Consider the following 24,125-nt stretch of genomic DNA (forward strand, 5'->3'; position numbering starts at 1 on the left):
TTCCTGTCATCGTCTTTGTCGTCGATCTTGCCGTCGAGATGACTGTGGACCAAGTACTCTTTCCGGTCTCTTCCTATTGGACACTGGCCAGTGTCCTTCCTTTGGCTGAGATGCTGAAGGTACTTTCTTCTTGCATGCCCTATTCTCCCTTCGCTGATGTCTTCTTTCTTCGCTGCCATCTTCTCTGTCTTCTTTCTCTGTTGCCGTCTGTCTTCTTTTTTCTTTCTGCATACCATCTTCTGTCTTCGCTGTCTTCTTTACTGCATGGGGCCTTCTGTCTTCTCACATCCGCATTCTTCTTACATCTTCTGTCTTCTCATGCCTTCTGTGTTTTGCCATCTTCTCTCTTCGTCCGTCTTCTGTCTTCTCACTTCTCCTGTCTTCTTCCACCGTCTGTCTTCTGCTTCCATCTTCTGTCTTCTTCCGCCTTCAGTCTCCTTGCACCTTCAGTCTTGTTTCGCCTTCAGTCTTGTTCTGCCTTCAGTCTTGTTCCGCCTTCAGTCTTCTTTTGTCTTCCGTCTTCTTTCTTCTAGCACGCATGGCAATACGTTTTACCTTTGTCTTGTTTTCTATGTAACTGGCTTACCAATATTAGAAAAAATTTATAATAATGTTTGTTTTTAATTTAGAAAACAAACAAACATTATTATAACCTTTTTGTAATATTGGTAAGCCTGTTACATAGAAAAAAAGACAAAGTCAAAACCTATTGGCTTTGCCAGTGCTTGTTAGGTATACCTGTTCTTCAAAACGTACAGGGGGGACTGGAGGTTGCAGGCTGTAGCGCCGGGTTACACACTCTGGCCCGATTCACATAGGTCCTCTGCATTTGTGGCGTAGGCCCCGAAGTGGTGATGAGACCCGCACTCTTGGCGGGACCTCCGTACTGCTTTTACCCATTGCAGAGGACCCGCCATGAGTGCGGAGGCCCTTTGTGAATCGGGCCCTACATTACCCACGTTCTTTCTAATACCGCTTCTCGTGCAAATTCTGGGATTTATAAATCACAAATCTACCCAGATGGAAAATAGATGCTAACACATTTTTAAATCAAACTTGCGTGGACTATAAAATGCTTTAGAAAGGTGGCTGAAGCGAGGATGGGCCTTCTGTTAGGGACATGCCAGCAGCCCAAGGTAGCTTTCTTCCAGTCTGTAGACTTCTAGTTCTACATTCAATTTGCATTCTATTTGAATTTTACAAAATTGCTTTTTCAATATAAAACGTTTCTACTTTTTCTCTGAACTCTTTAAACACAACTTCTTGTATCACTTGACAATGTCAAGCAGATGTTGTTTTTAATTCTTCACAAGCCCCACCATGGCAGATGTTAAAAAGATGTGCTTACCCCAAGGAGGGGTGTTGTCTAGTAATTTATTGTTCTCACAGTTTACATCCTATCTGATCACCCCTAGAGTTTTTTCAATTGGGTGTTCAGATTACCCTTTTCCAAGTTCAAATCGAAAGCAGGTGAGCCCCAAATGACAGCTTGTAAGTTGCATCACCCTGCTGCAAAGAGCAGCCTAGAAGTAACATCTTAAACCCATGTGCACCCATGTTCCTTGGAATGAAGACTGTCACAGACGCCAGATTACTGTACTTGGGTGCTTGGTATTGCGGTTAAATATGCAATGCAGTTTTCTTGTTCCCAAAAACACTACAAGGAAAATAGCTTTTACAGCAAGGTCGTTAGTGTTTCATTGCCTAATTAAAGAATTAGCCAATGTGTCTCATATAATCATTAGATTAATGCACTTTGGCAGTAGGGACTCATTATATAATTTATTTGATCTTCATCTGAAGTTGGATCTTGCATGTACTGATTGTTCGACTGTGAGTGGCGAACCCATTCTAGCTCCCGGGCCATTGTTGTTTGTGTCTCGTTACCAGTCAATTTATAGCCAACAGATTAGGCAAATGCATTTGCAGAATTTGTAACTATCTTCATCCCTTTGGGCTTCAGCATTCAGCGATGCCGGTCCTTGCCTAACCGTCAGCGGTGCCTGTGTTGACGCCTAGCCACCGCGTCCCATATACCACACTTCCTCCTCACATACAAGGAACACGAGCCCTCCGTGTACGTTTAGAAGTCTTGCTTTAATCTGCTAAGCCATACCAGGAACAGAACGTTCAACCTGCAAGACGACATTTTGCCTTTACTTTTCAACCCATCACATGACAACACCCCCACATTACGTGCAAAAAACATTTATAGTAAATGATAAAATATTCATTACTGCATTTTAAAACTTTGCAGAGTGGATACCAAATATAAGCAGTAAAGATTTTTTCTTAACAACTCTCTTCAATATCTCATCTAGAAACACCCGTGGCTTGACCCAGCATCACACATAACGACTTCAGCGAGTTACAATAAAATAAATCAAATGCACAATTACCTCCGTCTCTTACAAAATATTATTGAAACACTGCTCAGAGCAGCGTCAGGATTGGCTGGGAGCGCCCAGCCAGGGCGCTCCCAGGCAGAGTGGAAGCCTGTGCCTGCTCTCTCGTTGCCGGGCTGGAGAGAGCCTACTGCGCATGTATGTTTGGCCTGCCCAAGATTGCCGGCCAAACATGCATGCGCTCTGAGGGGGACTGTGCACTCCTCCTCACTGCTCGTCACCCCAGTGGCTCCACCCTTTTAAAAGGTTTTGCAGCTGCCGATGCTGGCGGGTGGGGTCTCTCCTCCACCCTAGTGGAGGAGCCGTCCCTGCCCAGACCCATAAGAATGTAGGTGGGAATTAAACAAAGTGTTGCTTTATTCCTATCACCAAGAATTCTTCAAACCATGGGAGACCATCAGCTCTTTAACTCTGTGTCCTGTTTCAACTGTTCTGATCTGTGATTTGCCAGAAACAATGTTTCAAGAAGGGAAGTTGATGTTCTAGCTTCATTACAGTCAACCTGATCAACTATCCACCTTCGCCTCATGTCTACCACCTTCTGTATGACTCCCCACCTAGGTTTTGCAGTAGCCGCGGTACCTTTGGTGAAGCCCACCTTGTGATATCAAACAACCAATCCGGAAAACCAATTTCCTTGAAGACATCTCTACTTTTAAAAGTAGTCAGTGTTTCCTGGAGGCAGATTAAGTCTGCCCATCTCACCTCATTCCTTCTGTTATGTGTTTGTTTACCATCCTCACATTCCTTGTAACATTAGGTATTCACTTGCCTTCTAAAATCTGCACAGGTTTATCCAGCAAAACAAGACAAAATGCGATATTGCTATGGAAATCGACAGCATATCCCCCCTTGCAGCAGCGACATCTAATGTTGAAGATCCCTCTGTAATCTGCATGACTTCCGTGGGCTCTCTTCATAGACTGCTTGGAATTAAAGTACAAAATACAGAAACCGAAACGCCGATTAACAGATGCTCAGCTTTCTCAAGAGAAGAACAGACAAGCTGTTCTGCCTTTGGGGTATTCTGGCTTTGCCAGTGCTTTTTGGTAATGATGTGCAGAATCAGCAAAAAACATTTTTTTGCTGATGCTGTGCAGCATCGGCCAAAAGAAAAAAACTAAATAATAAAAGTTGTGATGACTCAACCAGTGCTGGAGGCGGTGTCATTTCATAAACATGCAAGCATGATGACAAATGCACATACGTGCGTCATTACACAGGTTCACAGGTGTCACTACATACATGAACGCCTGTGAGTTGATGTGGGAGCCCTTTACTGACCCAAGATGAATTGCTAAAAGAAATTAAGCTGGGTAGCGCAAAGGTGCTTTTTGTTGGGCAGAGGGCTGGCAGAATTAAACAAAAAAACAAATACCACGAGGAAATGGAGGAGCAGGTGTAGGGAAGCAAGGAAGAGTGGGGTGGCGGTGATAAAACAAAAATAAAGTCATGTGGGTGGATGGAGGAGGGAAATATAACCACATGAGGGAGAGAGCAACATGGGCGCATGGTGAAGCACATGTGGGAAAGAGTAGCGTGGAGCAAAGGTGCCAGGGGAGATTGTCAGAGGAGCACACAAGAGATACAGCGAGCAGCATAGAAGGGAGAGGGCAACAGGGAGAACTGGAAAACACATGCACTATCATGCAGTGCTTAACCAATAAAACAAAAGTAGTTCCTGAAAAGTGAAAAAGGGACGGATAGGATTCAGTCAGTCAAAAGAATTGTACAAAGGCTATGCTTCAGGGAAGGGAATAACACAAGAACAGAAGGCAAACACTGAATTAGAAGCAAGAATGTGATTGCCAGTAAAGCTAGCCTTAAAGCCACTGTAAGTCTATGGGATGCCATCAGTGCTTTAAATGGGCCGGTACTCTCCGGTACTGAGTACCGGCACTTTTTTATTTTGAGAGGGAGGGTACCGGCATATCTCAAGAAAAACGTAATACTTTTGATTGGAGAGTACCGGCACTTCTCAGAAACAAGCAGGTACTCTATTACAGAGTACCTGCACTTCTATTTTTCCATTTAAAGCACTGGGTGCCATCAAAAGCTCTTTGCAACCAGCCAGCGTGCGCTGTCTGGGAGGCAAGACCTAAAAAGGGCAGTGAAAAAAAGATGGAAGAAATATAACTTCCATATGCTGAGGTAGTCATTTATGAATCTTCTCTTAACAGTGCCAAGCACAAGAGTCGGGCTGCAAACGCCACCAGGAGGGAGTAGAACCGATGTGTATAACATATCCAGAACACAAAAAGTGAAACGCCTGGGAACGAACCAATATGGCATCAGCTATTCTGGTGATTTCAGACCATTCCACAGTCACCCCTTAGTAAGAGTTTTGCTTTTCCACTGGCCGTTATTTGCTCGTCTTTTTAGCAACCCCCTGCTTCCACCCTCTACGCCCCCTTTCCCCATCCCCCATACGCTTCCTGCTCCTTGGGGAAGTGCCTCTTTCCCAAAGTTTTCCCTGGCAGTGATAGAGCTTTTCAAACTTTTGCTACCCCTGAGTTAACAAGCATTTGCAATGCAACGGGTCTCGCGTTTGCTCATGTTAGAGCTGATCGCGTTGTAAACTCCTAACCCGACTTTTCACCTATCGGGCAAAAGTGCATTTATGTACATAACCCGAAAAAGTGTAATTAACTATGTAAAGCGCTCGACTTCTGCCAAGCGAGATTGCGCTCGTAAATTAGAGAAAAAGAAGTCCACCAGCCCGATGGAAAATAGCGAGCCTCGCATGTTTTCTGTACTTGGTCGCTGCGCTCGAGGGGGGGTAGCCATCGGAAAAGGCATGACTTTGCGTGCCTTCGACTAATGAATGCAAGCAGATTTTATTAGGCAAGCCCACGAACCAATAAAAACACTGACATGACGTTGACAGGGCTCCGAGCCCTTTTCTGAACACTAAAGAGTCTCGCTGCGATACGCATGCGCGAGCACATGCAACGCAGACTCGACCCTAAAAAGGACACCCGCGAAAAAGACAGCAACACTTAATAAGCGTTTTCATTTTTGTATCTATAAACTGAAATTGTTCATTTCAGTATTACTCATTAGAGACCCCAGTTTACATTTTTGGATATATTTGCATTCGTACACAAAGATTCCTGTTTTTTTCACATGAAAAGGTGCAAATAATTCTCTGTTTGCGTGTCCACTATGTTAGGGGTCCCCCTAGCCCAGTTTTCGACCTGTCGCCTTTATCTACCATAACTGTAATCACAAAGTTCCTCTTCTGGTCAGTTCTCTATCCAATCGTCTAGAAGTTCTTTGGTCAATGACTCGCTGTGAGGACCATCCCCATCCTATGTGAGCTGAGCAGGATCCTGAAGGAAATAATGCGCTGCCACCAGCCAATCACGTGTCACAGCTTCCGGCACAGTAAATATCAGCCTCGGTCACTAAGGACCACTCTTTGGTCTCATTTGGATGGACAAGGCACATTAGGGGTCAGGATGGTATCCACTCACCAGAACCAACTAAAGCATGGAGTCTTTGATGCTGATCATTAGGATGGAAACATGCTGCGTGTCACAGCCTGTATGACGTGATTAGTCACCATTTACGGTGGCAGAAACATACACTATCATATAGCACCATACATGCCCTTTCAGTGTCCTGTCGACAGCCATCCATGCTGGAGAGGTCTCTAGAGCCACCCTGCCCCTTCATCATTCGCCAACAGTAAACGTTCTAGAATGTGGCGCTGTTTGATGACGTCTGCTGGGGGCTCTGCGATTGTGATTGAGGGTGTGAAAAAGAGTATTGTGACATCGTACACGGGGTGCCCCTTTCAAAGGCAAAAACACCCCGCCACCCTATCAGGCCACAGAGAGATCCTGTTCCTGGGCAGGAGTTTGACCATTGCTGTTCAATGCCTGGCATGATGCAGCTCTGCCCGGGCAGTGTGTGTTAAACTGCCCGCTGTCACGTGTCCAAGGACGTCCGTCCAGCGGGCATGCTAATGCATTAAAAAGACATGAAAGGGACCAATGGAGAAAACCGCCTGCATGTTCTTTTGAAATGTCCCAGCGCCATAAATAAAATGTAAACATCATTTCAAGGGCCTAGTTATTCAATAATCAATATCCTATGCACTTTTTAAATACCTGTCTTTGTATCGATGCAGCTGTTAGTGGTAAATGGACCATTCACCATCGCAGGTGATGTCTGTATGCTGATTACAAACAATAGGTTTATTTACACATCAAGGTCATGATGAACGAATAAGTCACTTCTGTCCTTAACCTGGTGACTTGTTACAGAAGTAACGTTGGCGATTTATGAATGCCAGCAGCAGCTTTTTTTTCGGGGGATGGGGGGCACGAAGGGTGGACCATGAAAACGAGGCTAAGCACTTACAGTTCAGTTCAAAACCTTTTCTCACCATGAGTGCTGGCATAATTGCCACTTTGGTAGATGAGCACCTCTCAGCTCTGAGCCCAGCCTCCCCTCAAAGACACATAAACTGTGCATGAGAGCTTGGGCTGAAATTGAAGGTTGAAGACGGCTAACTTTGGGCAGGCTGCTTGGCTGTTGTACTTTCAGGACAGCAACCTACCAAGGGCTTCATGTCTCACTGTTGCGTGTCGAGTAAGCCCATGTGGCTAAAGCCTGAACCATGACCCCACCAGGTATCACTCGTCTGGCGCACATCTGCTTTTGGGAGACTTCTCGGCTTGGGGGTGAGAACCCCGGCTCAAATCTTTTGGCCTCTTTCAGCTTAGTAAGAGTAGGTGAAATCTGGGCCTTTAAAGAATGTGTAGTTTCTGCCCAGGTTACCAGGCCTGATTCCTTTTCCACTTCTTTCATCACCTGTAAGGCTTATTTCTACATCTGTGGTCCTACCCAGACTCCAGACACCAGACTCCACGACATAGGAATCTGCGGAAGAGCCCTGTAAAGGGTTCACTCCTTCCTTTCCGGGAGGACGCAGAGGGTCAGACTCCCGCCTTACACCTCCAGACCCACAGGAGTCAACTGCGGAGTCCCCCAAGGATCCTCATTGAGTCCCAGATTGTTCAACGTATACATGGCCCCTCTTGCTGCCATCGTCAGAAGCCACGGTATGAACATGGTGTCATATGCCGATGACACACAACTCATCATTTCCCTCACCGAAGACCCGGACACGGCCAAAAGGAACTTTCATGCAGGAATGGAAGCCGTTGCCACCTGGATGAGAGAAAGCTGCCTCAAGCTCAAATCCGACAAGACAAAGTTCATCATCTTCGGAAACGCCACCTGAGCTTGGGACGACTCATGGTGGCCCACATCCGCCAGCACCCTCCCTGCGCCGACTGAGCATGCCCGCAACTTAGGAATCATCCTCAACTCCTCCCTATCCATGACCCGCCAGGTAAACTCTGTCACCTCCTCCTGCTGGCACACACTCCATAAACTCTGGAAGAAATTCAGATGGAACCCAGCAGACTATCCCCGGACAGTCACTCACACCTTAGTCACAAGCAAGCTCGACTACGGCAATGCCCTCTACGCCGGCAGCTCAACTAGGAACAACAAAAAATGTCAACTCATCCAGAACACCGCCGCCAGACTCATTCTGGACCTCCTTCGCAGAGAACACATCTCCCAACACCTGAGGACCCTCCACTGGCTAACAGTCGAGAAGCAAATCCCCTTCAAGCTTCTCACCCATACATACAGGCCATACACAATGCAGGACCAGCATACCTGAACCACCGCATCTTCTTCCACAACCCTGGCAGATCCCTCCACTCTGCCCAGATGGCCTTGGCCACCGTCCCTCGCATCTGCAAAACCACTGCCAGAGAACAATCTTTTACCTACACTGCAGCGAAGAACTGGAACAACCTCCCCCTGCACCTCAGACAAAGCCAGTCGCTCACCATCTTCAGGAAGAACCTCAAGATGTGGCTCTTCATATGAGGCCCCTGCTCCCCCCAGCGCCTTGAGACCCTCACGGGTGAGTAGCCATGCTTTACAAATACTGACTGATTGATATCCATGGTTTCTTAAAGGTGCATGGCAACTGTTCGTGTGACCAGCTCCCATCCTTGCGCATTTGCCTTGGCTTTACTCATTAGGCAGCAATTCTGCCATGCACATGTTGCCATATGGATTGCTGGACTTTCCGTGGTTACCCTCTTTTATGTGGAGGGGTGAATACAAGCACACATCACCCCACTCCCCCTCTGGCCAGGTCGGTGCTGTGCAGCCGTCTATCTGCATTAGTCCTAATTATGTTTCCCAGACCCCCTCCATCTTACTGCTAGGCCCCAAGGCAAGAGTCCCTCACTGGTCACTCGCATACGCTTCCCAAATAGGGTCAGAACAAATGCAACACTCTCACAACCAATGACTCTCCACACAGAGTAGCATGCTACCCCTCCGAAACTGCACCTTGGAGCCCCACGTGGGTGTGTGGAGCACTATATAAATGCTATGGTGCAGTGTGATAATGCACTCTTGACTGTCACAGTCAGTGGTGGGATCGCAGAGTCCCCTCCCATTCCCCACCCTGTCTCTCTCTCCTCGGCTGGTGGGGCGGCGATCCAAACGCCCCAATTTTCAAGCTAGCCCAGGGCAAAATCTGGCACACAGTCTGAAAATGCCAAATATGTTTACACGTGGAAGCAAATGCAGACATTGCTGGCAGTTGTTCTACTGGGAAATCCTGTGCTAAAGTGATTGTTAATTCAATATTGTTGTTACTGGTGAGTCCCATAATTGGGGTAATAGTATTTCTACCATTATAATTTTGTGATACACATGACCAATTATGATAATGTATATTATTTCTGTGATTTATTGCTATTATAATTTGGGGCCATTGATAAGAATGAGTTGCTATTATTGTGATGTAGTGCAGAAAAGCATGTTGCTGGTGGAGAGTGACAACAAAATTAATATAGTTTTCTCTTTTTCCTGCTTGCTCCTCCCCCAGGGCTAATCCGCTCGCGGGTGCGCGGAGCCGACATGGCCACGGCCAACATCCTCACTTTCCTGGATAGTCACTGTGAGGTGAACAACGAATGGCTGCAGCCGCTGCTCCAGCGAGTGAAGGAGGTAAGTGTGGTGCCAGGAAGGTGGTTGGGGGGGGTGGGTAGGAGGTAGTTCAGAGGATTGCGGGGAATGTGATCCATCTACTCCACCCTTCCCGTGTGTGGATATTAGACATCCAACCCTTCCCATGCGGCCTTTCCAGGTAAAGGTATAGTGCACTCCACTCTTCCCAGGTATGGCTATTGAACATTCCATTATCCCAGATGAAGGTACTGCACACCCCACTCTTCCCAGGTGTGGGTAATGGACACTCCACTATTCCCTGCTGGGGGTATTGGGCACTTGATTCTTCCCAAGTGCAGATATGGATCACTCTGCTCTTGCAAGTTGTGGATATTGGACACCCAACTCCTCCCACATGAAGGTTTAGTGCACTTTTCTCTTCCCATATTTTGGGTATTAGATTCCCTACTCTTCCCAGGTGAAGGGGTAAAGCACCATGGATCTAATTTAGAACTTGGTGGATGGGTTACTCCATCACAACGGTGATGGATATCCGTCCACCGAAATCTAAATCGGATTGTATCCTATGGGATTTAGATTTTGGCAGATGCAATATCCGTCACCATGGTGACAGAATAACCCGTCCGCCAAGTTCTAAATCATACCCTCTGTTCTTTCAGGGTTGATGTATTATATGCTCCACTCTTCCTAGGCATGAGCATGGGTATTCTATGCTGGAGCTTTCCCAGCTGTGGGTATTGGGGACTCACCTCGTCCCAAGTGATGGTATGGAGCACTCTTTTCTTCCATAGTTGTGGTATTATATGCTCCATTCTTTACAACAGTAGGTATTAGACATTTCACTCTTCCCAGGTGTAGGTGTTATATGCACCACTCTTCCCAAGTGTGAGTATTACAAATTAAATTTTTCCCAGGTGCCGGTACTGTGTGCTCCAGTCTTCCCAAATGTGGCTCTTGGACTCTTGCCTCTTCACAGGTGAAGGTATAGTTCATACTACTCTCCTAGGGTGGACGTATAGTACCTTCTACTCTTCATATGCATAGGTATTGGTTACTCTGTTTTACCCAGGTCTGGGTACTGACCACTCTACTCTTCACAGGGGAATGTACTGTGCACCCTACTCTTCAAGGGTGAGGTATTGGATGCTCCACTCTTCCTCGGTGAAAGTACTGACGCTCCACCTTTACCAGGTAAGGGTATTGTACCCCCTACGCTTCCCATGCTTGGATATTGGACACTTCACTCATCCAAGATGGAGTTATAGTGGACTCTAGAGCTTTCAGAGTGAAGGTACTGTGCACGCTACTCTTCCAACGTATGGGTATTGGACACTCAGCACTTCCCATTTGAAGGTATAGAGCATTTTACTGTTCTCATTTATGAGCCCTCCATTTTTTCCAGGTGAAGGCATAGTGGACTCTATTCTTCCACAATGGAGGGATTGTAGTCTCTGTTCTTCGGAGCTATGGGTATTAAACATTACATTTTCTCAGATGAAGGTGTAGTGCACACCACTCTTCCCAGATATGGGTATTGGACACTCTACTCTTCCCATTTGAAGGTATATTCCACTCTAATGATCCAGGTTGGAGGTATTGTACCCTTCCCAGGTGTGCTTATTGAACACTCCACTCTTCCCAGGAGGCTATTGGACTCTCCACTCTTCCCAGTTGTGGGTATTGGACTTGCCATTCTTCCCAGGAGTGGGTATCGGACACTTCATTCTCTTTCCCGAAGTGGGCATTGAACACTCTACTCTTCCAAAGTTGAGGTACTGGACACTCCACTGTTTCCAGGTGAAGGTATAGTGGACTCTTCCCAGGTATGGGTATTAAACATTCCGTTTTCCCAGATGAAGGTACAGTGCACTCCACTTTTGCCAGGTGTGAGTATTGCACACGCCACTCTTCCCAGGTGAAGGTTTAGTGCATGCTACTCTTCCAAGGTAAGGGTATTGCATCTTCTACTCTCCCATGCGTGGGTATTAGATCCTGTACTCCTTCAGGGTGGAGATATAGTACACTGTGCTCTGTACGGATGGAGGTACTGCTCTGAAAAGATGCTTCGTGAGGAGCAATACCTTTATGTGGGTTCTTCTGTCACTTCTCGCAGCCGAGAACCAAGGAACCAAGACTGTCATCAAAGCACTGTGACCTGGAGTCATAGCTCTGCTACTGACAGTCTGTGTGAACTTACATTTTTTTTTTTTTTTTTTTACCAGAAGAGCAGCAAGGGCCTTGATGGATTTGAATGTCCAGCTCCCATCCCAGCTGTGTTGCACGAACCATTATTGAATTAATGTTCTATGTCCCCTCCCAGAATATCACTTGATCCCCGCGTTACCCTCCCACACCCTTGTTGTGGTGCTGAAGCCTTCACTATATAATTGCACCCCGCTTTATTTTAACAATACTCTGCTTACAGTCTTGCTGGCATGAGCTTGATTCTCCACACCTTCCTCCTTCTCCTACACAAGAGCAAAACATTTCTTGAACACCTGCTGACTGATTTAGAGATACAAATTACTCAATTGTGAGTGAAGTGATAAATGTGGAGAAGACTCTACAGTGGAACTTTACTCCTTCATAGGAGTAGGTTAGAATCTTGGCGGAAATTCCATCGGTGTCTGGATTTTGCACTTCCTCTAGAAATTGGAGGATCACCTTCACAACCCATTTCTAAATAAGGCCTGACGTCTTCTTGCTCATCATAAACTGCGCATCGCTGTTTCGCGATTAAATATTACAACACAACTGAGTACGCTGGAGTGAAGCTGGAAGCCTTCGCGTCAAGGCCAGCGTGCAGTAGGTCGAGTGGGCAGCCGCAGTGGGCCCTATTGTCTGTGTTTCTATGTCACTCCGGATAACGAGCATCTCATCTGCGCGGGTCATCTGTGGAGCCCGCCTCATTGATTCTGGAACTGCAGCCGTTCATTACAGGATTATCTCCCTCCTGGCGGCCATTGGAGCTGGCAGCCAGACATAACACCGAGTAGGCCGCACCGATAAATGTCGGCTTCCATTATTTATGCAGAAAGCAGGCTGCTCCATCCAACCGAGCAGCATAGCCGCGACAGCGGTGGAGATCCATCTTCCGCTGTCTCACCATCAGGCTCCACGAGGGATCCAAAATTCTCTTCTCGAAGCTGGTGCCATCATTTACTGCCCAGCAAACATTCAGTAATGTGGCTATTGCTGCCTGTACTTTCCTTCCTTCCAGGAGACACATTGGTCCGAACAGCTAAGGTCATCTGAGCCCCATCTCAGCCTCGAGGGTGCACTAGGGTGGGGGATGCACAGCTCATGTTGGCTTTGTTTTTTTGGCGCCAGTGGCAAAACCTTGCTGCATTCCTGTCGCGCAATCTGGGGCGTCAGAGAGAGCTACGTCATCACCACAAGACATGAAAGCTTAGAGTTACTGAACCACTACGGGCCCCCGGAAAGAGTTAATAATAACAGCATCTTGTATCACAGTCTGGCGCCTATCTCTTTGAGGCCTCCTTATGAGTATAAAGCGCTATATGAATGCAAATGCAATAGAATCTCTCGGGTAGATTTGAATGCGCTATAGGAAATAGCGTGTGTGGGCTGTTCCAGTCTTTTATCCCTTTCCAATGGCTTCAGGGTACAAACAGGATGATAAACGCATCTCTTTTCATCTCCTTATGCCCTAAAACATTCTTCAGAAGAGTCTACTTGCCGCATCTAGGTTTTAATTGACATATAGGATGTCCTTGTAAGGCTAGTCTGCGCTGCTCCAAGCGCTTGTAATAATTCGGAATGTTTTGAGGGTTGAACTTATAAAACCATCCTGATTCAAAGGTTTTTGCCTTGTAGTGTTCTACAACGTCTAGACACCATTGCCAGCTACCTTTGAAGGCATATGTTGAAATGTTGCTGTACGGGCTGTTTGGAGCAGGTTCTAGGAAAAAGACATCCTAAAACAGTGGTTCCCAACATTTTGACTTCTGTGGACCCCCACTTTATCAATACTGGAATCCGGGGACCCCCACTGAATCATTATTGGAATCCGGGGACCCCCACTGAATCATTATTGGAATCCGGGGACCCCCACTGAATCATTATTGGAATCCGGGGACCCCCACTGAATCATTATTGGAATCCGGGGACCCCCACTGAATCATTATTGGAATCCGGGGACCCCCCACTGAGTCATTACTGAAAGGTGGGACATAATCTGTTAAAATTATACCATTTTCTAAGCAGTTGTGGACCTTGAGGGGTCCCCGGACCACAGGTTGGGAACCACTGTCCTAAAACATTCTTCTAAAGCATAAACAACTTTTACATAGTTTCACATCGCCATGCAGTTCTAGGCTGTTCTGAGCACGTTTAACCATGTAAAGTGGGTTCTGAAATTACCTGGGTGAATGACAACATACATTTTCACGTTTGTATTTCCCAGAATTTCTATAAAAGTAGCAGTAACTTTCTCAGCTGAATTTAGTTGCAAATATTTGAAAACGTAGCTTGTTTTAGCCCCGTCTGCCAGCTACTTTACCCTATTGAAATGATGATTCAGGGCTCAGTTATTGATAAAACAATATTGAACATTTCTAAACTCATTTGCGACAAATTTTCTTTATTTAGGTATATCTTTTGGAAGACTTTCATTTACATTATGTTATGACACCATTACGGCTTGTCCCAGTACTTGCGTTGACTCATGTCTTTTTAAGTCTTGCCTCAAACACCGCATGCACATCTGCTTGCGACAACTTGATGTTTCTTTAAAAAGTGGCCTCTTCACCTCTATCCACTCCACGACCACCAAAGTCACCCTCACCTTCCTTAACCCCCCCTTTACCTCTGTCCTCCCAGCACCCTGAAATCACCCTGAGCTCTACCCACCCCTAACCCTTGTCACCCACCTCCCTTTACATCTACACCCCCCTTGAACTCTCAAGTCACTCTCACCTCCCTTCACCTCTATCTACCCAATGACCGCCAAAGTGACCGTCACTTCCGTTACTTCTACCCACCCCAAATCCTCAGGTCACCCTCACCTCTCTTTAACGCCACTCACCCACAAGCCCTCCACTTTCAGAGGTTTGTTTTTTCCTTTTACCGGTACCTCCTTTAGCATTGTTGCTTGATCTGCTGCTCCACCCTCCTTCTACGTTCTTGCTCGTCTTGATCGACCCTTCCCCATTGTTGCTTTCCCTCCATCCTCCACACCTCCCCCTCCTATCACGCCATTGGGTTTCAAGATGCTACAAAGATGCAAACGGTGTTGCGTTCCGTGTTTTGCATGGTCTTTTTAGCGCTGACCAAACAGTGAACTTTAGCTCAGGTGTAAGAAAATTAAACGTTTTTTTGTGAAGGCTGAGTCTAATCACATACTAAGAAAATGGTCACCGCCCCCGTGGACAGCACTGGCCGTGTCGTAGCACCTTCTTCCTAGCTTTCACCCATGCTCCACATCACCGCTAAAAGAAACAGACATAGGCAATACCTTTCCCATGAGCGCGACCTCTCGGCTTTCCCAGCGCTTATTCTGCATGCACCCATTGTAGATCATGTCTTTCTAGTCCTATGTCAATGATGGGAATGGTGAGTCCGGGGCAGCTAGTCTATTTTATACGATCAAAGATGTGGGGTGTAGCTTGATAGTTCTATTTCTGTGATTTTGGATGGTGGGTTCTGGTCCCAATATTGTGGCTGGTGATGCTGGGTTGCCCATTCTGATTATATTGTCAAGGGCGGTGGGCCCTGGCTTGCTATTGTGCAATCTGTACCTGACCAGGTCTATGTTTTAGAATGGCACACTCGTTAGTGGAATGCTGGGCGTGAATAGTTATAGGGTAGGGTTGTCCAACATAGGTCCCAGAGGGGTATGTCTCTGCCAGTGTTTCATCATGACCACTGATTATGTGAAGTATTCCAGTTTAAATCCTTTGCATGTAAATTGATCTTGTGTTATTAGCCTGCACACCTGTTGGGACCCACTCTGTTTCAACCTTCCATGGAAAACCTGGCTTAGGTTTACGCTAAGACAGTTGTTCCCAACCTTTTGATTTCTGTGGACCCCCACCTTAACATTAATAGAACCCAGGGACCCCCACTGAATCATCATTGGAATCCGGGGACCCCCACCTGAGTCATTACTGGAAGCTGGGGACCTAATTTGTCAATATTTGTTACTATTTTTTAATTTTCGAGGCTCTCGCGGACCCCCTGAGAAGGCTTTGCGGACCCCCAGGGGTCCCCGGACCACAGGTTGGGAAACACTGCGCTAAGACATTAAACAGAATGGACCACCGCTAAACTCAAAAAACGCCTGCAACGTATTCAAAACTCCTCGGCCCGCCTCATCCTCGACGTACCCCGCAACAGCCACATCTCCGCACACCTGAGACACCTGCATTGACTCCCAGTCAGCAAAAGGATCACCTTCCGACTTCTCACCCACGCACACAAAGCCCTCCACAACAATGGACCGGAATACCTCAACCGTTGCCTCAGCTTCTACGCCCCCACCCGTCTCCTCCGTTCCTCTGGCGGGTGGGAGGTCCTTCGCCTTCCTGGCAGCCAAGACCTGGAACACCCTCCCCACCAGCCTCAGGACCACCCAGGACCACTCCGCATTCCGGAGACTCCTCAAGACCTGGCCTTTCGAGCAGCATTAACTCCCCCTTCCCCCTAGCGCCTTGAGACCCGCACGGGTGAGTAGCGTGCTTTATAAATGCTAATGATTTGATTTGATTTGAAAGTGTCCTACTGCGAAGCTAAACTGCATCTATCTATCTATCTATCTATCTATCTATCTATCTATCTATCTATCTATCTATCTATCTAGATATTGGGGGTCATTACGACCTTGGCAGGCGGCAATAGCCGCCCGCCAAGATCTGACCGCCGTGCGGCCGCCAATGCAGCCGCACCCCCGCCGTGGCCATTTGGAGATCCCCGCTGGGCCGGTGGGCGGAAACCTGTTTTCCGCCCGCCGGCCCAGCGGGGATCACGGCCGCAACATAGGAGCCGTCTCCAAATGGAGCCGGCGGTGTTGCGGCCGTGCGACGGGTGCAGTTGCACCCGTCGCGCTTTTCACTGTCTGCATAGCAGACAGTGAAAAGCTGCATGGGGCCCTGTCACGGGGCCCCTGCACTGCCCATGCCAGTGGCATGGGCAGTGCAGGGGTCCCCAGGGGCCCCACGACTCCCCGTTCCGCCAGCCTTTTCCTGGCGGTGCAAACCGCCAGAAAAAGGCTGGCGGTCGGGGACTCGTAATCCCCTGGGCAGCGCTGCAAGCAGCGCTGCCCAGGCGGATTATCACCACCGGGGCAAAAGTGGGGAATACCGCCGGCCCCGGTGGTGCGACCGCGGCGGAAGCGCCTGGAAGCACTGCCAGCCTGTTGGCGGTGCTTCCGTCATTTTAGCCCTGGCGGTCTCGTACCGCCAGGGTCAAAATGACCCCCATAAATATCTCTGTATATATATTATCCAGTGGCAGTCGCCACTGGGTAGTGATAGTTCAACTGTTCCATAGGAAAAACGTTTTTTGGGTTGCTAATAACTTTGGCCCCGTTTGGCGAATCTCCACAAAACTTTCCAAAAAGGTGACTAGTTTGTGCATGGAAAGGTTCAGGGTAATCTGTCAAGCAGGGACTGAGAAAAAAGGAAGTTCCCAAAACAAAATCCCATTGCATTTTCCATAGACTTGTTTAGGCAGTGCTACAGCAAAAATTGCTGAATTGAATTACACCATATTCCAGTGTAACTCTGTTCAGTAGCTTTATAGAAATCAAGGGTAAAAATTATTTGTATAGCTGGACAATTGGGTCTACGAGTGGCTCGAGAGACTTGTGGGGGCGCCAGTTCAAAAATAGAGTTCTGATTGGTCCAGGCAGCTTTATTTCCCTTCCGCCAATTTGCTCCCTCAGGAGTCAGACTCCTCCGGCCGCAAGAGTTCTGATTGGCTGCCAGCAATATCAGAAAAATGTTGCTGGTAACTATTACAGGACTCGGGGACTTAGTCCCATGTCCTAAAGTTTATAAACAGATATATAAGGGGGCAGGGGTTGGATACTCTGCCCCCCAGACACCATGGAGGGACCCCCCCACTGGGCCAAAAGTAAAACATCTGCAATTTTTGCAGCGATCCTGTGGGGCACCAACAAGATCGAACAAAATGGCAGCCCAGGCTACATTGTTTAATTAAGAGGAGAGGGTGCCTGCCTTGCCTCCCTGAGCCGTTATAGGCCCCAAGGAGCCTCCCCTGCGGGCTGCATTCCAGAAAGAGAGGGAGGAGGTGCAGGCCTCCCTGTCTGAGTCATTATAGGCCCCAGAGAGCCCATCCCCAGGGCAGAAAAATGCACAAAAGGGAAGGAGAGCCGGAGCCTCGAGCCTCCAAAGGCCCTGGGAAGCCCATCCCTTGGGGCCAATTTTATTCATTAAGGGAAGGGGGCTATGGGACCCCCTTCCTGAACCACTATAAGCTCTGGGAAGCCTACCGCCGGGGCTGAAGTGTCCCAAAAAGGGGAGAGGATCCGCTAAAACCCTGCTTGCAGAGCCTTCAAAGGTCTCAGTGTGGGCAGGGTGACCAGTGTTTGCTCCTGCCTGGCCGGAGCATTTTCAACTCTTCTCCCAAGTGGGAGCAAACACTAAGGGCCAAACAACTTTGGAGGAGGTGTTAATCCGTCCCAAAAGTGACGGTAAAGTGACGGATATACCACCAGCCGTATTACGAGTCCATTATATCCTATGGAACTCGTAATACGGCTGGTGGTGTATCCGTCACTTTACTGTCACTTTTGGGATGGATTAACACCTCCTCCAAAGTTGTAATCAGGCCCTAAGTCTGCTCCCAGCGAGTGGGAGCTTTTGAAAGTTCTCCCACCACCTCAGGGCAGGCTTGAAAACGGTTTCTCCTCCCGCACTGATGCGGGTAGGGAAACAGATCAAGATATTGCTTCGCCCGGAGGGGACACCATTAATAGCTGCTCCCTGTGTGCTTGAGAAATAGTGGCTGCCACAGCATGCGGAGAACCGGTTGAGGCTGCAAGCGGCCCTGGGGCTCCCCCCTGTAGCCCTCATTGTTGCTTAATGGGCACCAGGGCACCCACCTATATTAAATGCAGGCCCCGGGGGATGGGGTCCCTAGGGCCAAATAAGTGTCAGGGATGGGAGCCTCGCAGCCCCCCTTCCCTTATTTATTATATTTGGCCATGGGGGATGGTGTCTCCGGGGTCCAATGGCCAGCCCTATGCTGGCGTGGCAAAAGCTCTGCACGGTTGCCAACCTGCTGGGGGTTTGGCCACAGGCCTTGTGGCATGCTAAGCACATGTAATGCATGGCCAAAGGCTGTGCGCAGCATGGGGTTGGCTGCCTGCGAAGAGTTGGAAGCAGGGCGTGGCTGCAACATAGGCCATGTGGTTAACCCCACACCATGCACAAGCAAAGGCGCGCACGGCATGGGTTTGGCGGTCTGCGGGGAGTTGGATGCAGGGGCTGGCTGAAAGCCAGGCCCTGCGGCTAACCCCATGCCGCATGCAACAAAAGGGCATGTGCAGCGTGAGGGTGGTTGCCTATGGGGGGGACAGGTCAGTTGACTCTGGGTGGGTTGGCCACAGCCAGACCTTGTTGCCAACCCCCTGCTGTTCCCGGCCAAAGGCTGTGTGCAGTGTGGGCTTGGCTGCCTGTGGGGAGTTTGCTGAAGGGCCTGGCCGTGGGATGTTGACTTTATGTATGATAATAAAATATTACTTTACGTTACAAATTCCTAGAAAATCACAGAAAAAACAAAGGATAAAGTAATGCTATAGTTAGGGGAATAAGTGACATTAACGTTTTGAATTGAAAATTCCACAGAAATTTACCAGTTATAGTTAATTAACCATAACTTGCGCTGCAGCCATGCACTACCTATGATCTTACATATTACATCGCTCATGATATGTTCTATGACATCAATGGTGACATCTCAAATTACATCATTGATGGCATCACTGATGGCATCATCCAAGCTTCTTTTGTACACATTACTCTAGAAACTAGTATGGCATCAGAGGCCTGGAAGTCAGGAAACCAATCAGAAAGTAAGGACAAATTAGCTCAGGGAAAGTGTGCCCTAGTGCAGTGAATGCACTGTCCCCTAGGCAGCCGCAAACTCGGGATGCTTTGGGGCAGTGCATTCAAGTGAAATGCAGAGCGGCTGCTTCAAAGCTGCTGCGTGTTCTACTGCGCAGGCGGCGACCCACTTGCAATTTAAAGAGGGATTAGAGATCGCTTTGCAGATGGGTGCAGTGAGTCATTACACCCACCTGCAAGGGGATGTCTGGAGGGTCCATGGGTCACCTTTCCCACCTACCAGAGGACTGCCAACAGGGTGCTCACTGAGTGTGCCACTTTTTGTGGTGCCCTTTCAGTGTGTCTCTTGACACCTTCTTTGCCTTTGGGCCAGAGTTGATAATATGGCGCAGGGGCAGGAGTAAAGAGATTCCCTCATTCGCGTGGGGACATCCCCCCATGCAAATTAGGGATCAAACTTTTGAGATAGCGCTGATAGCAGCACTATCTGTATTGCAGAACAAGCGTCTGGGACCCCTTCTCTAATAACAAAGTGCCCCAAGGGTGCACAAAGCGGGTGCACGTGCCTGTTGCACCCAGGGCACTTTCTGTAATATGGCCCTAGTTGGGTCGATCATCCGGTGAGTTTTCGGTTTCTTCATGAGCAGCAAGCCAAGGTAGCTTTCCAGATCTTGTTGAGAAGGGAGTCCCAATGCCCACAGCCCGCTATAGTTCACGATCTTACTTGCCAGCAATGTTTAATTTGTGCTTGTGCTTGCAGGTGGTGGGCGTCAGTCATCATTTTTAGTGACCCTGACCTATTTTTCATCAGCAAATATTGACCCAGAGCAAGAACGCTGTAAAAAAGGGAAGAAGAAGGAAGAGAAAGATGGAAAACAGTGGCAAAGTGATGGCAGGGATGAAAAGGAATTCTCTAGTGTTTAAAAAAAAAACAAGCAGTGTAGGGTGGAGGTAGAAAGAGGCTTGAGGTGAAATTAAAACTACGCTGCCTTGTGATTTGCCAACCCTGTACTGGGCCGGCACAGAAACAGCCCAATAAGAAACATATTGGCCCCTGCGCTTATATTTTTCAAATAAGCACTGGTTGCCGGGTATGTTGAAGAGCTTGTGTAGGCTCTGATTATTGGCCCTCAGTTTCCAGAGTTTCCCGCTTTTTCTTCACCGACATCCACCAGATACTTTTTCTTGCGAATAATGAGTTGCGCTGGCACTTTGTAGGAAAGTAATTCCTAGCGAGTAACTCAACACTTGGCAGAGTAAGGTACGTCAAATTACACTCTTCAAATAAATATTGATTTTTATTCACAAGTCTAACTAGAAAAGATTTGTACAATCTTCTCATATGATATTTGCTGGAAATATGTGAGTGTTGTAAGAAGTAACCTCTGTCTCTTCAAGCACTCTTCCAATCCTATTGGCTGTCCCTGGCGATTAGCATAAACGCTATCATGTGGGTGGCTTGAGCCTCTAATACAACTTCAGGTATGAGGCCTGGATGGTGGCGAGGCAATCTTCAGTCGGGTGATATCATTTCCTGGTTTCATTTTGAGATAAATTTGGGTCTTGTCCACTTTCTGATGGTTCTTGGTGGTCTTTTTGGCCAATACAGCTCCCCCCATTACTAACCGCAGTCCGTAGGTATGTTAAGCTTTGTCATGTTATGTTATTTTTATAAAACGTAGACAGTCTCTTGGTGCAATGTAGTTTAGATCCGAGATACAATTGAAAATTGACTCATGCAAAGAAATCCCAGGATATGTTCAACAAAGAGATGAGTTGTTAAAGTTTGTCTGCATGTGTTATCATAAGTATTTTTTTAGTATGGGGTTAGATCTGGTGTTGTGACTTGTTGTTCATGTAAATAACTTAGAATAAGGGAACAGTGGTAAGGTAAGGTATTGAAGATGGAGGAACCTGGCAGCCATCTTTGATTGGGATAAGGTGCTTAGGACAGCCCCATGCATAGCTGCTAAGGTTTCAGATTGCCATTTGTGACATTTTCATAATCTCAGTGTAATTATGAGTGACAGTTCAACGACTGAGTGACACTTTCTTGCAAGCAAAATCAATCCATGAAGAAGAGTGAACCATATAAATATCGTAATATATCGAGAATTCTTTACCTCTTGTTGTACACCATCGCCACCTTCTGGCCTTTGATAAACCCTACTCTGAGCTTACCTAGCAAAGTGAGAAACTGGAACAAAAAGGTTTTACAGCACTTCAGGACTTGCGTGACAATCTCAGGCATTGCGGTAATGCAGGAAAATGAGCGGAAATGCTTTATTCTAACGCGAGATGCGTGACACTTGGCAGGGCTGCTCATGCTGAATAACTGGATGTATCAAAATGGGACACCACCCTCGTTCTCACGTGCACCATGGCAACCAATGCCTTGGCAACGGAGTTGCAGTGCGTTTTATTATTTTTGGCATGGTAGCTTGCCTTATTTCCGCTCAGTTACTAACCATCGACAGCCTTGGGCCATGAACACGACTGGCCACTGAAGGGCTGGGGAACCATAGCTGGGGTCAGCGATAGCACCCTAAGACTGGTACAGAGGGGACATGCCTGCATATTCATACCTGTCGTGTTTGGCTATGCGATTGCCTCTCCAAACAGATATCTACTTGCAGAATGCGCAAGCAGTGTCTAATATCTGAGGCAGTGAAGCGCTCTTCAATGGCAGGGTGCCATATTTTTCATATTCCAATATGGCTCCCAAAGGAATTCTGCTTTCTGCTTGCCAGCAGTCCTACCATTGCTTCTCCTGTATTTTCAGTGGCTATAGAAACAGATTGTGGGGAAAAAAAGCCAGATGTCTATTTTTGCTGCTCTTATTTTCCTGCCTAGCTAATTCCCAGTGGTTTACGGAAATATTGGCATAATTTAAAGTGTAGAGATCATAAAATTAATTCTTATGAGCTGCACATATCTGATTTTATGCTCAGTCACAGCCTTGTAGCAGTAAATATTATTGTAGTGACTTTTGGTGCTTAGCCTCTTTCTAAGCACTGATAATTTGGACAAATAAGTGTGCAAAGAAGCAGGAGATTTACCGAAAATAACACGATTTGGGCACACTGAGGAGCACGATTGAAAACTACATTTTCAGCCCTGCCAAGTTTCCCAGGTTTTTTTCATTTGAATTCTGGTACTTGTAGTTTTATTTATTCCATTATAAAACAGACTACAAATCCCAGAAATCAAAGGAAAAAACCTGGACTTGAGCAGCACATCACGAGTGGACCTGGGAAACTTGGCAGCTGTGCGTTTTCTGTTTCTCAGCATACTTGAATTTTGGGGACCCTTCTCTGCGCCAGTGCAGATTATTGAATATCAGGGGCAGCCTATCATGCAATAGAATGACCCGAACAGAGGTAAAACAGGTGAGCCAGGGTCATGACAAACCCTCACGGAAAAATGCAGATTTAATTATTTTTTATACAAATTATTTCTAAAGGAAGCCGATAACTTTGAAAAGGTATGAGCGATTCCGTTAAATGCACACCACAGTACAATTTATATAGACGCCAAGTAGAGCACAAGGTAGACGTTTGGTGCTGGGTAAAGGTGACTGCTTGAGGGGGTCAGAGATTTGGTGTAGTGGGTGGGCTGCTGTCTTCTGTGCCCAAAGCCATGGGTTTAATTTTTGGTTTATCCATTCACCAACAGTATGATCTTCTGTAAGTCACCATCCATATGTCACTCAATTCTCATATGTGATGCATTTCAATGAACTCATACAGGCTCCTACTCAAAATAATTCAAGCAGAGCTTTGAAGCCTGGACCTCCCCTTCCCGCCCCTCAGAACATCAGTGACAGTTTCTCACACTGCCTATCACTTTGCCTCAGACCTGATCAGTGCTAGCCCTTAGAGTGATTCTAATGGATTGATCAAGAGAAGACACTAAAGACAGACTACATACTTTAGGGAAAGAGCTTCAATTCCATGTCTTAAGGGTGTACTGCCCTCCACCAGCTTCAAAGAGACAAGGGACGACTGAAGGCCTGCATGTTTACACCAGTTCCTGATGCAAGGGCTGAAGCAGGACACTTTCAGCAGTAGTCCAACTCTGCAGTGACCACTTTCAACTAGAGTGGGTGGTGAGATCACATGCCCATGATGGTCCTTCATCAATCAAACAATCAATCAGGAATTTGTAAAGTGCACTACTCACCCATGAGGGTCTCAACGCGCTGAGGAGGGAGGTGCTGCTACTGCTCGAACAGCCAGGTCTTGAGAAGTTTCCTGAAGGTAAGGAGGTCTTTGGTCTGGCGCAGGTGGGTGGGAAGAGTGTTCCACGTTTTGGCGGCCAGCTGCGAGAATGATCTACTGCCGGTTGTAGTTTCGCAGACATGTGGGATGGTTACGAGGGCGAGGTCGGCGGACCGGAGATGCCAGGTCAGGGCATAGAAGGAGAGCCGTCTGTTCAGGTATTCTGTTCCGGTGTTGTGCAGTGCTTTGTGAGCGTGGGTGAGGACTTTGAAGCACTCCCTTCTCATTCTCCTTTGCACTTCTTGGGAATGATGCGGGGAAACTCTCCTTTCCAGATTGGCTCTCTAGAGTTGTTTGCCTTTATGGCCGCACTGCATTTAATGGCATATTCAGATTCTGGGGGTGCATCATTTTGATAGGGTAGGAGTGGGCTG

At 47.4% G+C, this 24,125-nt stretch overlaps 1 protein-coding gene and 1 long non-coding RNA gene across 2 annotated transcripts in view; one reads left to right on the forward strand and one right to left on the reverse strand.

Moving 5' to 3' along the window:
* The window catches only part of LOC138260459 (uncharacterized), a 442,993-nt gene that overhangs the window by 375,896 nt on the left and 42,972 nt on the right, over positions 1–24,125 (reverse strand). The window lies entirely within an intron of this gene.
* The window catches only part of GALNT16 (polypeptide N-acetylgalactosaminyltransferase 16), a 386,127-nt gene that overhangs the window by 293,939 nt on the left and 68,063 nt on the right, over positions 1–24,125 (forward strand). Inside the window, exon 6 of the mRNA XM_069208972.1 lies at positions 9,340–9,461. Coding sequence (XP_069065073.1) covers positions 9,340–9,461 — 122 coding nt within the window. The remainder of the gene's footprint in view (positions 1–9,339; positions 9,462–24,125) is intronic.

The sequence above is a fragment of the Pleurodeles waltl genome, chromosome 9 (genome assembly GCF_031143425.1).
Source record: "Pleurodeles waltl isolate 20211129_DDA chromosome 9, aPleWal1.hap1.20221129, whole genome shotgun sequence".
In the NCBI taxonomy this organism is placed as follows: Eukaryota; Metazoa; Chordata; class Amphibia; order Caudata; family Salamandridae; genus Pleurodeles; species Pleurodeles waltl.